The following is a 15,502-nucleotide window of genomic DNA, read 5'->3' as shown; positions in this document are numbered from 1 at the left end:
AGATGTGTAGAATATGCTGACCTATTGGAGCATCTGCACTGCTAGGGGATGTGAAACATTCCGCAGTGTCATTCAGAGGAGGAAATTATCCTCCAGGTGGTTAATAATACGCTTTATAGCAGGTTTAACTGATCAGCTGATGCACAGCATTTTACATTTGCAGATCTTTCTTCTTCGTCATAGTTTGCACCATTATTTGAGAACTTGTTTAGGCTTTTCTAATTAACTTCTAATCAGCATTAAAAAAAACAAATTGCTTTTCTTTCTGATTTAGTCATACAATTGAGTTTGAATTTCATACAGAAAAGTACACACGGCAATTTCTGGAGGCCTGCTTCCTTTGATTTTTCTTTCAAACCAAAATCATTTTAAATAAGAATGACTTACTTGTAACTTCCTGCAAGAAATCCAGGCAGGGTCTGCTAGTTCCAGATAGACTAACAGAGACAGCCAGTGGCGTCTGTCCCTCATAGTTCCTCGTATTACAATCTGCACCATAGTTATGTAACATCCTTGCACAAAGCACATCATCTTTCAGCGCAGATAAATGTAATGGGGTTTGTCCATCCTCCAACCGCCCAAGATTTGTGTCTGCCCCTCTTTGAAGGAACATTCGACAGTACGAGTGATTGCTTTTGATCACTGCATATCGCAACAGGAAACCATTCTGAATATCAATGTTGGCATTGTGGTCCAAAAGGATTTTCACGCAGCTCGAACGTTCTCTGATAATGGCCAACTGAAGTGGTGTCGTGCCTTTGTCGCTGAGTGGGTCAACTTCAGCTTTAAATTCCAGCAAAAGTTTGACAAACGAGTCCCTGCCATAATGGGCAGCCACATGGAGAGGAGTCCATCCGTCATTGCTTTTAGCATTAATAATATCAGGTCTGTGTTCGGATTCCAACATCAACCGTGCAATCCGTGCTCGGCCATGCATGGCTGCATAATGCAAAGCAGTGAAGCCTCCAATTAAATCTTTAACAGTGGGATCAGCTGAAAAAGATTAAAAACAATTTAAAAGAGGCAGTACTAAATCAATGTTAATATATAACATCTTAATTAATTGTATTGTAAAAGTATAACATCCAAAATGTTAACAGATGTTTTAGATGATTCCAGATGAATGATATTTTCCCTGAATATATTGAAATATAGTGGTCTCTTTGTCCTCTGCAGCCACCTTGACAGACAGCTGATCAATCTTTAGCTGAGTTTTACTTATCCAGGGGAATAGTTTGAAACATACTTCACAGCCTTTGACAAATGCATGAGTCCTTTTTTTTTAATCTGGAAGGGTCAAGTTAACCTAATACTGTAACAACTTCATGGGATACTGAAACACAAATGTGGTGGCAGGATTGATTTATATTTTGAACAGTGGTAACACTCCTGTCCCTGAACCAGAACAATGCAAGTTCAATTACCACAGCAGTTTCAAGCTCAATCTCTAGACTAACATCTCTGTGTAATACTGGGACAGAGCAGCCCTGCTGGAGGTGTTGAACTTAGACCTGTCCAGCCTCTCCATTATCCATGATTCCAGTTGAAGAGGAACATGGGGATTTTTCTTGGAGAAAATCTCTCAACCAAAATCCAAAACAGATGACAGAAGGAAAAGCAGGAGTGAGCCAGCTACCTCTGAGTCTTCATTAACATCGCCAGCAGCAGTGCACGAAAATGGCACAATCTCTATATCCCCTGATTTGTTTCATATCCCAAACTCTATCAATTTCTGTTTTGAATGATTCAACACCTGTATGAAGAAATTTCTTTTCATCTTGGTCTGAAATAGCCTACTTCTTAATGACCTAGCTAATTATTTCATTGTGTACAAATTAGCAGCTAGAGAAATAGTTTATTAGATGCAAAGTACCGTAGGGCATTGAGAGGTCATGAAAGGCACTATATATGCAAGTCTTTCATTCTTGGTTAATAGAACTCCAAAAGCAAAGCTACACGTCAGCAACTAGGTTTATAATTCAGACTTGCAGTATTCACCACAGTACCAAGGCAGCACTACATTACTTATAGCTTTTCCATAAGATATGTGCAATTGTTATTTAGTCATGTGATGGAATCAGCAGTTTTGCTGATAGGAAAGGATAATTAAAGATTTCAGTGGTGCACAAAGACCAGCACAGACTGGTGAAGCTGAAAATTGTTTGTGTAGATCCTAGATAATCTTGTTAAATTTAAATCTGACTATTAAGGGATGCAAGAAGTCCTAAGGCATTGTACAGAAGTGTTCCCTGTGCAGCCCTAGCTACAATACTTACTTCATAAACAATAACACTAAAACAGTTCAATTAACTTTCATCTTATTCTGCCTGGGGAATCCTGTGATGTGCAAATCAGCTGACAAGTTTGCTTTCTTAGCAACAGTGACTAAATTTAGAGTGTTATCATTTTGATGTGGTATACTGGAATATCTGGATGATGTGTCAAAGGTAAGGAGAGAAAGGAAAAATCCCCCCCCCCCGCCCCCCACCATGCTTTCTCTCTTCTTCCCTTTCCTAGCCTTTTTTCTTTCTCTCCTTACCTTTGACCCATCCTCCAGTGGATCTACTCTCCCCCACACCTGCCTATCACTCTTACCTGCATCTACCTATTACCTCCCTGTGCCCATCCCACCTGCTCTTTTTTGTCCACCTATCACTGCTCTGCTTTTCCCTCCTATATATTGGGCTTCCCCTTTTTCCTATCTTCAGTCCTGAAGAAGAATCCTGACCCGAAACATTGACCGCCTACTTTTCACCACAGATGCTGCCTGGCCTGCTGAGTTCCCTCATCGTGTTTTTCAAAAGCATTCTTTAATGTGATTAACTGATAAAGGAACAACACCAGTAATAAACTGAACTCATCATGCTAGTTTTTAAAAGTGCTTTGTCTATAAATTTTCATTGATGCATGAACAAAAAGATACAGGAACCTAGTATTAATGAAATTGATGCTCAACCTAGAGACTGAAAATTTAAGAAGCTGCAATTTCAAAATGGTAATTTGTTGATTTTTGGTCAAAATCCCAAGTACCAACAACAGTTCACCAACTACCTCCAGAAGAATGTGTCTGCTGCCTGTGATGGTGAGTGCAATAATTTGCCTCCCACTCTACATATTGCTTTCAGGGCAACAAGAAGGGGACCATAATCGATGAACATGGACAAGGACAACACTAGCAAACAGGTTTTAATAGGAGAACTTTTACAATTTTTAATTCCTTCATGAAGGCACATAGTTGCAAGATGCTTTACTGGTCAAATGTCACAAAATGTTTCTCATAGAACAAATGATCTATAATGCAACAACCATTTTTGCATACAGCAAGATCCCATGAATTGTTTGTGTTGGCATAGGGAAGATTATTGGCATGACTTAAAAATCTTTAAGTACAGTCAATTTATTTAGTGCTCTTCTGAGTGCAAAGATGGGACATGGTCTTTATGTCTCTTCGGAAAGTGCAAAATTTCTCCAGTAACACAGCGAGGCATGAGCCTACAGCAGAAATTCAATTTGTTAAGCGAGACTCCAGTCCACAAGTTTCTGACTTGGAAACTTACAATTAAGTGAAACTAGTTTACTGTCTAGACAGACATAGTACGTAAGTTAAAACAATTTTTTTTTAAAATGCTGTCCTGAAAGAATGTTGGTTTAGGTAGAAGCTCTAGTTGCTACATCAGAAAGCTGAGATAAAAGCAAATTCTTTATTATGCTCCAAATTACTTGAAATTCAAGTTTACAAATACACCACAGATGTTGCAGTTATCAATGCAAAATACAGATCAGTTTTAAATAGACAATTCATTTCAGACCATGAAAAACATTATTAAAAATATCAAGAATAGCACCATTTGAGAATTATTCAATTTCCAAAGAAAGGAATCTCAAAGCAATTCTCCTCTCCATTGGCTAACACTGCCACCTGTTGAGTTATAAAACCATCAAAATAACAACTAAAAATTCAGTCAGAAATACTATGCAACAGTTTTAGATCATGTGAGAGGCTAACAAGTAGAAACAAATCGTAGTAAAAATGTCACAAAAGTTATGCAGCATTAATCAGGAGCCAAAGGATGTGAAGGGACATAGCCATTTAATACATGGTTAAGAGCAACAAGGTGTTATTTTCTACTGTAAGATTCAACACTCACTGAAATTCAGTAGCAACATTCAGTTTAGTTCGTAGAGTCCACACTTGGGTCAAATGGGTTCATATTCACAAAAGTTAACCGAGAGTAATCTGCACACCACTGTCTAGACAAGTAGGTGCATCTTATGTGGAAGTTTAAATTCTTTAAAGTGGGTGCTACAATTAGGAAATAGAGGGAGTCACAAGAGACTGCATCTGCTGGAATCTGGAGCAAGAAATGATCTACTAGAGAAACTCAGCAGGTTGAGCAGCATAGAACAGTACAGCACAGGAACAGGCCCTCCAGCCCACAATGTTGTGCCAAACTAATTAAATCAGTAATCAAATGCTCTACTAAACTAATCCCTTTTCCCTACAATGTCCATATCCTTCCATTTCCCCCATACTCATATTTAAGAGCCTCTTGAACGGCCCTATCGTATTTGGCTCCACCACCACCCCAGGCAGCACATTCCAGGCACCCACCACTCTGTTTACAAAAAACCTGCCCCGCACATTTCCTTTGAACTTACCCCCTTTCACCTTAAATGCATGCCCCCTTGTATTACACTTCAACCCTGGGACAAAGATACTGGCTGTCTACTCTATGTCTCTCAATCTTATAAACCTCTATCACATCTCCCCTCAGCCTCCACTGCTCTAGAGAAAACAATACAAGTTTGTCCAACCTAGCACTTGTGGTAGCAAAAGGAATTCTTGATGTCCTGATGCAGGGTTTCAATCCAAAATGTTGACAATTCCCCCCCATACCCACAGATGCTGCTCGACCTTTGGTTTCCTCCAGCAGATTGATTGTTGCTGTAGGATTGTTTGAAGCGAGTTTCAGTAATTGGAGTAGGGTTTCAATCATGCGTCATTCTTGGATCTGCAAAACCGGGTGAAAGGGATTTTTAATGTATCAGCAGAACTTCCCATCTCACTATTGGTGTATTCTGTTGATGTTAATGATTGGAGTATGGAGGCTATGATTTCACAACTCCTGAAGAGAAGCATCTTTCTGTCACAGAGTAGCTTGCATTGCAATTGACACCACCTAAATACTAACAATGCTCCTCTCATCCATACAACTAAGAGATGAGGCTGTGGATGTCAAGGAGCATTACCCTGCCAACCTTCCTTCCAACTCTCATGCACCTGGTACCCTTCAGGCTTTGCAACTCTTTGCTGCTCTTCCTCTGACACCAGCTGCAGACTTTGACTTAGATTGTGCAGAACACAATTATCACAATAAGGTCGCCATAGCTACTTAACGTGCATTGCAGGGTGCCCCAGTGTGATAAAGACAATCTCACTGAGTAAACCAATCATGCTCTCCATATCTACAGGGCCTTGTGTGGAATTTGAATCTGCTCCCTATTTCCCCCAGGCACTCCAGTTTCCACTCACATTCCAAAAACATGGGAGCTGGTAATCAATTGGCCATGGCCCCTACTATGTAAATAAGTGGAACCACCATGGGGGTGGGTTAGGTGGTTTGAGAGGAATGCAGAAACAAAATGGGTACTTGGTGGGCAAACCCACAGTGGGCTAAGAGGCACATTTCTGTGCTGTGTTACTCTATGAACTCCAGGGAGTAGAAATCTTCCCTGCTGCTTAAAAGATGCAGGTTTTTTTTGAACAGCAGCCTACACTCACTGGAAGGCAGTATTTCTAGCAAAGCTGCCAGCTATAATCAAGATAAATTAAATGATTTGTAAATAGTATCTGTATGACCTCAATGAATAGCAAGACCCAACATGAGGAAGTTAATCTGTTCTTGATATCAACAGTCCAGCAAGAAGAACATGACTTTAGGTCTTTCTGCAGAAAGTGATACATGAAAGTACACAAGGAAAGAGGAGCAGGCCACTTGGCCCATCAAGTCTGCCCAATCATTCAATGTCACACATTTAGATAAATGTTTGTCTTTTAGCTTTCCTCCTTCTGAACTGCATGACCTGACACTTTCCCCACAGTAAACTCCATGTGCCCACTCACTCAACCCATCTACATCCTGCTGCAGAATTCAAATATCCTCATCAAGCATGCTTCTGTGTCATCAGCAAACATCACTCCGCACACCCCCACTTCCACAAACAACTGTAAATGATTGAGGGCCAAGGATTAAACTTTGGGGAACCCCTCTATTTACTACATTCACATTAGCACACTTCCCCCAATACCACGATGTCTTCTCCAGTGCACTATCCTTTTGTGTGGCCTTCATCTGGAATTCCAAATACACTATCTACAGGTTCTCCTTCCTTTGTTTGACTGGATTAAGCTTTTCTTCATTACAGACTCCTGGATCTTCTTAACAGATGCCCATAGCTTCCTGATTTTTTTGTTCCTTCCTTCTTGAGCAAAATCACATTCACTGTTTTCCAATCTGTCAGCATCCTCCTGGAATACAGCGAAGTTTTGAAAAAACTTCAATGGCTCCACTATCTCTGCAACCACTTCCTTTAAAACTCTTGGATGCAGGCCATCAGTCCAAGCAACTTCTCTGCCTTTGCTGCAATTAGTTTTTGTAACAAATACTGCATGCAATCAGATAAGGAACCTAAAAGCTTTGACTTTTTACACTTGTTACTTATTCCAGTTCTAATTTCTGCTGCACACTTCTGCTTATGATTTTCTGCCCCTTCCTGTCACACTGATTTTCATTCACCCTTACAGACGCCACACATCTCACATGACAGCTTGGAAAATGAGTTCATTAATGTACTGATTGGAGAGTGCTCCTCTGAACACTCTTTGGGACAACTTTGTAGATGGGCATGCTTTTGCCTCCTGCCCAAACATGGACAAATTGATGTCTCTGAAATTGAGTGCTCCCAGCAGGGACACAAGTGAAACCTTTGAAATGAGTATCTCAGCAACTAACTACTGCCTTTAAAGCTTCCAAGCAGCCTGCAATAAGTTCTGAAGTTGCCCAGTCAAGTCTTCAGAAGTCAGCAATGCCCCTTTAAGTAGCAAGGAAAGCAATAAATGTATGTGAATATGCTCTTAGTTCTACTGACACTGTTGCACAATGCTGTTTTTTGAGCCCCAATTTATATTGGCAACAGAAAGATGCAATGCATGACTGGTGTACACTTGACGCAAGGAAAAAGATCAAGTTCCCAGTCCAACTTTGCGACCAGTGACATTTCATCTGGAAGTGTCAGCAAACGTGATATATCTGGGTAAAAATAGAACTTTGCAGTTGCCCCCAAAATTAAAGCTGCTGCTCAATTTAGTTTCAAGACACATGATCTGTACATCAAGCCCCAAAGAGATGTTTATGCAAGATTGCTATGCAGTAGATTTAAAAAACCTTGCAAGGTAGGCAACTATCCTTTTGTTCAGACAGCCACACTAACTAGAAACTTACCTAGCAGTACAAGAGGTAGGTGTTTATCATGGACAACGTTCCTTACAAATCCATCAGGGTGCCCTCAATAAGCTGCCCAAGAAATACTAGGGTTCCAGTTAAAAATATTACAGAGAATCACAAATATACAGTACAGAAGGCACTGGACACAACTAGCCCTTGTTAGGATTTATGCTCCACATGAGCATCTTCTCCCCCTACACCTAACATTCTTCTACTCCACTCTCCTTTTTGTTCTTAGTTGGTTTCTCGTTAAAGACATTTTGTTAATGTTTATGCCAATATGCAATTTCTTAGTTGTAATTCATAGAAATCTTGAACATAACTGTTTGAACTGTACATCACCATTTAATACTGATCATTGCTTTGAAACAATTGTTAGCATCTTAACAGGCAAATAGTAGTTTATGTGCCTGCTTTAAGTTCTATTGAGATTTTTTAAAATATTAAGCTAGGTTCCTTGTTTTCTTTGGGGCAGAAATTGAAATTCTTTTTAAGGGAAGACAAAATTATTAATTAGTAATACCCAATTAGAATCAAAACAGATAAACAATAAATAACTTCATAAAAGCCACAAAAGTTAAGCTCACAATGGCCTGGTAGGTCCGAGACAAAGTGTAGAAAATGAAAGTTGTGAGAGCCCAAAGGACAACTCCCACCCAACACAATCTGCAATTCAGGAATGGATAACCGTCAGAAGATTACTTTAAGTCATCAAACACAAACAAATACAAATACACTGTAGAACAGGGATGGAATTCTAGTAGAAGGTCATGACAACAACCTTTCCCTCAATGTCAACAAAAGAGCTGGTCATTGACTTCAGGAAAGGGGCGGTGTACATGCACCTGTCTACATCAATGGTGCTGAGGTCGAGAGGGTTGAGAGCTTCAAGCTCCTGGGAGTGAACATCACCAACAGCCTGTCCTGGTCAAATCACGTAGATGCCACGGCCAAGAAAGCTCACCAGCGCCTCTACTTCCTCAGGAGGCTAAAGAAATTTGGTTTGTCCCCTTTGACTCTCACCAACTTTTACTGATGCACCATAGAAAGCATCCTATTTGGATGTATCATGGCTTGGTATGGCAACTGTTCTGCCCAGGACCGCAAGAAGCTGCAGAGTGTTGTGGACACAGCCCAGTGCATCACGGACACCAGCCTCCCCTCCTTGGACTGTCTTTGCCTCTCGTTGTCTTGGTGTAGCAGCCAGCATAATCAAAGACCCCACCCACCCCGGACATTCTCTCTTCTCTCCTCTTCCATCGGGTAGAAGATACAGGAGCCTGAAGGCACGTACCACCAGGCTTAAGGACAGCTTCTACCCCACTGTGATAAGACTATTGAACTGTTTCCTTATACAATGAGATGGACTACGACCTCACGATCTACCTTGTTGTGATCTTGCACCTTGTTGCACTGCACTCTCTCTGTAGCTGTGACACTTTACTCTGTACTGTTACTGTTTTTACCTGTACTACATCAATGCACTTTATACTAACTCAATGTAACTGCACTGTGTAATGAATTGACCTGTATGATCGGTTTGTAAGGCAAGCTTTTCACTGTACCTCCGTACAAGTGACAATAATAAACCAATACCAATAGTCAAGGATCCTCAGGAACAATTTGTCAGTTGTTGTAGGTATAAAAAGCTGATGGCTGCCACTAGTGGAGGAGATGGTGATAGGAAATGGGAGAATGTGCAGAGGGGACAGAGTTCCATTCTTCAACAAAATATTCATGGTGCATCCAATCACTTCTAATGCAAACGAAACAGCTACCTGCACCCAATACCTTCCCCCAACTTGTTCCCTGGGTTCATAAGGACACCTGCTAAAGATCACAACTGTGCTCCAGATTGCATACTGGTAATAAGCAATAATATAAAAGTTCAGGTATAATATACATGACCGTGTGCATGATTAACATGGAAAAAAATATTCAACTGGCTTGGTTGGAGGTTGCAAAAACAAGACTTGACAACTGAAGTCTGTGCTAGTCAGATGACAGATAATGTTAGGATTTAAATTATTGTTGCAATAAAGTAATAGGTGAAATAAAATCATAGCAATAGAATGCAAACTGGTATCTGCTGCACGAGTCCGGAAACCATACATCACGTAACCTTGCAAGAGAAATGTATCAAAAGATGGTTCTTTTCAGCAGGAGTGGCATTGACAATTTCAAAGAAGTGAAAAGCCTAGATTCGAGATGATATGGCAATCAACCAGTTTAAGCAACAAAGGGTTTCAGAAAAACAAATTTTGATGGGATGATAGAAAATTAATATGCAAATACATACTCTACATACATAGGGCAGGCACAGTAGTGTAGCGGTTAGCATAACACTTTACAGCGCCAGCGACCCGGGTTCAAATCCGGCCACTGTAAGGAGTCTGTATGTTCTCCCCGTGTCTGTGTGGGTTTCCTCCAGGTGCTCTGGTTTCCTCCCACATTCCAAAAGACATATGGGTTAGGAAGTTGTGGGCATGCTACGTTGGCACTGGAAATATGGTGACACTTGCAGGCTACCCCCAGAACACTATACAAAAATATGCATTTCACTGTGTGTTTCAACGTACGTGACTAATAAAGATATCTTATCTAGAAAAATAAGTGTTCTAATAGAACATGATCACATTTCCCTCAATTGTTGCCTACATTGTCAAATAGATTTAAAATTTAAAAAGGAACATCTTACAAAAAGAACTTTTAGATCTAGAATCATAACATGTTTGCACATGCAGTCAACATTCAGTCCATCAAGTTTGCACCATATGAAATATTCACCCCTGCCCCAACACCAAATTGGGTACCTTCATTTCCCCAAAAGGCAAGAGCCCTAGAAGCCATACTATAAATGGCATATCATTTATTCTAACATACATAAATGCATCCGATTCTGGAACATTTGGGTTGAGGCAAGGCTGGAATGAAAATGTAACACAGTGAGGCACAAAACTGATCTTTTAAAGCTGAAGTGTTCTGAATTCTATAGAATCAGTTGTTACATCACAAAAGGAGACCATGCTGTCACTACCAACATTTTTCTAAATTATTTTTCATAATTTAAGGAATAAAAATTTTGATAGCCCATTAATATGCTACAGAAAACAGGACATTTTAAAAAATTGTGTAGTCAATGCACAATTGGGTTAAAAAACATACAAAAATTCCTAAATTTAGGAAGGGATTACATTCCAGGAAAAAGTTCAGTTTAATGAAAATTTATGAATCAAAAAAATGTTTCCCAACAGTTTTAATACAAATACTCCACATCCCAGAGTTCAAATGTTTGTCAGGAAAAGGTAAACACTTAAAAATACATCACAAGTTTCTGAAATAATTTAAGATTTAATTTGTTAATATAATTTATTAAGATAAAAGCATACATAGTGGACCTTTCCAGGGTACATACTTAGTGAATCATACACAATCTTGAGGGCTCTTGACAGGTGCACACATCCTCTTCTGGGGCAACCTAGAACTAGGTGCCACTGAACTAAGACAAAGACTTGCCCATTTAAGTCAGATGAGCTAAGCTTTCCTCCCTCAGAGGGTCACAAGTCTTCTGAACACTCATCTTCAAAGGGCTGCATACTATTGATAAGCAAGGGTGTTAAGGGATACTACAACTAGAGAGGAATGAAGTTTTGTTAGCCATCAGATGCGTCATGATCTTATTGAATGGTAGAGTGGGTTTGAGGGGTCAAGTGATTTACTCCTGCTCCTATTTCATGGTGGTCTTCCTGATGAGATGTATCCCAGCCTGCTCTAGAGACAAAGGAAGAGATTACTGGAGCTCTGACAGAGAATTATAAATCTTTACCAGCAACGAGAACAAATATTTATTCAAAAAAAAAAGGCAGCAGGGATAAGCCAGGTCTGGAGTCTAACTTCAGTGGTAGAGAAGTTATTGAAAATAAATTCAAAGGAGCAAGATTAACCTATACTTGGAAATGTGGGGATTAATCAAAGATAATCAGCATAGGTTGTTGGGGGAAATATCCTGTCTGACCAATTTGAATTTTTTTTGAAGAGACAAAGTTTTGACAACGGCAGTGTGGTTGATGTTTCTATGTAGACTTCCGTAAGGGCTTTGTCAAGGACAGCAACTCAGAAGGGTTAGAGGCTAATGGATCCATGTCAAGTTGGCAAATTGGATCAAAAATTGGCTTGGTAACTAGAGGCAGAGGGTAATGGAGTGTTGCTTTTGTGACTGGAAGTCTGACCAGTGGTGTACCACTCTGACACCTACTGCTCGTTATGCACAATGATCTGGATGTGAATGCAGGAGGTATTAGTAAGCTTGCAGAAAATTGGCAGTGGTGTTGATAGTGAGGATAGTCTTGGGCTACAGTACGAAATACAAGTTGGCAAGGTGGGTGGAGCAATGGCAGATGGAATTTAATACTGACTAGTGCAAGCTGACAATACTCAAGGTCTAATAAGGCTCGGATATACACAATGTATGTGTATTTAGGAAAATTCTTCAAGCACTGAAGAGTATGATGAAACTTCTTGAAGTACCTCTACAATAATATAAAAAAGGAATCCAAAAATATTTTGTGAGCATACAAATATAAAAAAAGTTTGTAATATGAGAGATAGGATTGACCAGCCGCACAAAATGGAAATCTATTCATGCAGGTACAGGGCATGGCTGAAAAGGTACTTGAAAGGCCAGCTGCATTTAAAGTAGATAAGTCACCAGAATCAAAAGAAATGCATCCTAGGTTGCTGAGGAAAGTAATGGAGGAAATTGTAGTGGGCATAGACATAACCTAAACATAAAACAGGTATGGTGCCAGAGGACTGGAAGATTGGTAAGCTTAACTTCAGTGTGAATGAAATCATAGTAATAAATAGGCAGAAATTAGCAATCACTTAGACAAGTGTGGATTGATAAAACAAATCCATCATGACTGTCTCCAAAGGCAAATCTTGTCAGTTTTTTTTAATTAATAATGGGGATGCGCAATGAGGGAAGTGCTGTCAATATAGTATTTATAGACTTATAAAAAGGCATTTGATGATGTGCTCCATAATAGCCTTGCCCTCAAGATTGAAGGCTATTGCAGCATGGATAGAAAATTGCAAAGTAACAGAACAGTACTGAGAAGTTGTTTTTCAGATTGGGTAGAAATGTACAATGAAAAAAAATCAGGACACAATTCCAAGTTTGCAGATGACAAATTCTAGTACATTGTACAAGGTACAATGGCAGTGTACAATTGCCATTCTAGTACGTTGATTCCTACCCATCCCAATAAATCCTTAACTCTTTTCTCCATCGTACATTTCATTGGTCCCAAGTATATCAATGCTATGTGCTTTAACCACTGAATTGTGGCAGTCCCACCTTCTCAACTCTGCATAATTCTTTTTTAAATTTTTTTAAAAATTAATTTACATAATTTTGGCACTACTGGCAGGGCAATATCTATTGCCCAATTCCTGGAAGTGTTGATTGCTATTGTCTATTCATGCTCCACATTCAACCCCCTTAAATTAAAAATTTGGAACATTTTGGCAAACAGCAGATGAAGTTGGTTACAAGTGATAATGGTGTTTCCACAACCACCCTTTGGAACCCCAGTGATAAATTGAGACCTCCATCAGCTTTGGACTCAGTCCTCTCATTTTGAGACAGTTCCCCTCCTATTTAATCTTTCTCAATAAACACAACCTCTGAATTATGATATCGCTGTAGATCTCCTCCAACTTATCCAGTGCTTAAATAAATTTCCTGCAAAATGGAGTCCAGCATCCACCAAGGTTAATAATCACAGATGACACTAAGAAAGAAAGTGTTGGAATGGAGCATTGATTGCGTTGCAAAAGTTCAATTGCAAGTGGTGGCAAGGCAGCAAAATGACAATTAGAAGCAATACTAACAAATGCATATTGGGCAAAAGTGAGAATCTCTGAAAAAGGATCAAGGAAGCAGAATTAGCTCAAGGGAGACTTTCTACAAAAAAGAGATTGAGAGGAGCTATTAAACCTACTATTTCATTGCCAAAATATGGTCAAACAGTTAAAGGGTTGAAGTAACTGGTTTGAGCAGAGGGATTGTAGATGTAATGCTGAGCCATTCTAACACCATAGTCTAAGTATTGCTGGAAATACTTGATTCACCAGAACTCAAAACCACATGCACAGGATGCGCAGGAAGATACAAGTATAATCACAATATAAGGGAATGACTTATGAGCAATGCAGATGGTTAGCTAACAGACGTTAAGGACACTTTACCAAGGTATGAAAACAAGCAGCACACTTGAAAACAAGTGGTGGTTTTCTCATCACAGCAATGTTGGTCTGTTTCTAGTGAGGACTGAGTTACAAGAGCTGTGTGCCAGCATGCCCTACCTGTGGTGAGAAAGCAGGGGCCACCTCAGTGTTTAAGTATCAAATTTGCCTTTGATCTCTTTGCCTGCTTGTCATATTTAATGACAGTGTATCAGCAAGAGCTTTTAATCACATCTCCTGGAAAGAGCAGCAAGTGCAACCAAAACATGTAAACATACTAGCTGCCAATCCATTTCTGAACAAACCCACAATCAAGACCAACACACAAAGCACTGGAGGAACTCAGCAGGTCAGGCAGCATCTATGGAGGGAATGGACAGTCGATATTTCAGGTCAGGACCCTTCATCTGGACGGAAAGAGGGGAGACAGCCAGTATAAAAAGGTGGAGAGAAGGGATGGAGTAAGAGCTGGCAGGTGATAGGGAGATCCAGGTGAGGGGGGGGTGATAGGCAGATGAGGGAGGGAGGAGAGTGGGAATGATGTCAGAAGCTGGGAGGTGATGGGTGGAAATGACATAGGGCTGAAAATGATGGAATCTGATGGAAGGGAAGGTGGGGCATGGAATAAAGGGAGGGAGGTGGGGAGGGGAACCGGTGGGAGGAGTGTGTGGGTGATGGGCAGATGGAGAGGGTGGGGGAGGGGGAAAGGGATAGGGGTGATGGGGGCCGGGTGGATCAGGATGAGAGAAAAAGGGAAAAGGGACAGAAGGGGAGCGGTTACCAGAAGTTTGAGAATTCGACATTCGTACCATCAGGTTGGAGACTGCCCAAGCAGAATACAAGGCACCGTTCCACTAATTTGCATTTAGCCTCAACTTGCCAGTGGAAGAGGCCAAGGACATATGTTGGTGTGGGAATGGGAAGTGGAATTAAAATGGCTGGCTACCAGGAGATCTTGGCTGTCATGGCAGACACAGTGAAGGTGTTTGGCAATGCAGTCACCAAATCTGCATCCGTTCTCACCAATATAGAGGAGGCCGAAACAGGAGCACCAGATGCAATGAAACAACACTGCGGGATTTGCATGTGCATGACTACTTCACCTGGAAGATCTGTTTGGGGCTCTGGATGGTGGTGAAAGTGGTGGTGTAGGAGCAAGCGTTACATATTTTGCAGTTACGGGGTAGAGGGCCTGGGGAGGGAGGGAGATATCCTGTCCTCGGCCTCCTCCACTGTCAAATCTAAATGCAAATTAGTGGAACAGCACCCTATATTCCACCTGGGGAGTCTCCAACCTGGCAGCATGAATATCCAGTTCTCAAACTTCTGGTAACCACTTCCCATGTCACTTTTCCCATTTCACTTCTCTCATCCTGATCTACCTGGCCCCATCACCCCATCCCTTTCTTCTCCCTCCCCATTTGCCCATCACCCACACACTCCTCCCACTGGTTCCCCTCCCCACCTCCCTCTTTTTATTCCATGCTCCACCATCCCCTCCTATCAGATTCCATCGTCTTCAGCCCATTGTCACTTCCACCCACCACCTCCCAGCTTCTAACATCATTCCCACTCTCCCTCATCTGCCTATCACCCCCTTCACCTGGATCCACTTATCACCTGACATTTTTGGTCCACCCCTTCCCTCCTTTTTATACTGCCTATATCCCTTCTTTCAGTCCAGATGAAGGGCCTTGACCTGAAATGTTGACTGTCCATTTCACTCCACAGATGCTGCCTGACCTGCT

The 15,502-nt window shown here is 40.9% G+C and overlaps 1 protein-coding gene across 3 annotated transcripts in view; it reads right to left on the bottom strand.

Moving 5' to 3' along the window:
* asb7 (ankyrin repeat and SOCS box containing 7) overlaps window positions 1-15,502 on the bottom strand; it is a 46,360-nt gene that overhangs the window by 13,778 nt on the left and 17,080 nt on the right. For all 3 annotated transcript variants that reach the window (XM_052040630.1, XM_052040628.1, XM_052040629.1), the window contains one exon: window positions 388-993. In XM_052040630.1, coding sequence (XP_051896590.1) covers window positions 388-993 — 606 coding nt within the window. The remainder of the gene's footprint in view (window positions 1-387; window positions 994-15,502) is intronic.

The sequence above is a fragment of the Pristis pectinata genome, chromosome 28 (assembly GCF_009764475.1).
Source record: "Pristis pectinata isolate sPriPec2 chromosome 28, sPriPec2.1.pri, whole genome shotgun sequence".
Classification (NCBI taxonomy): Eukaryota; Metazoa; Chordata; class Chondrichthyes; order Rhinopristiformes; family Pristidae; genus Pristis; species Pristis pectinata.
Note: the sequence above shows the minus strand (reverse complement) of the source record. Positions and strands in the feature narration are given on the sequence as shown.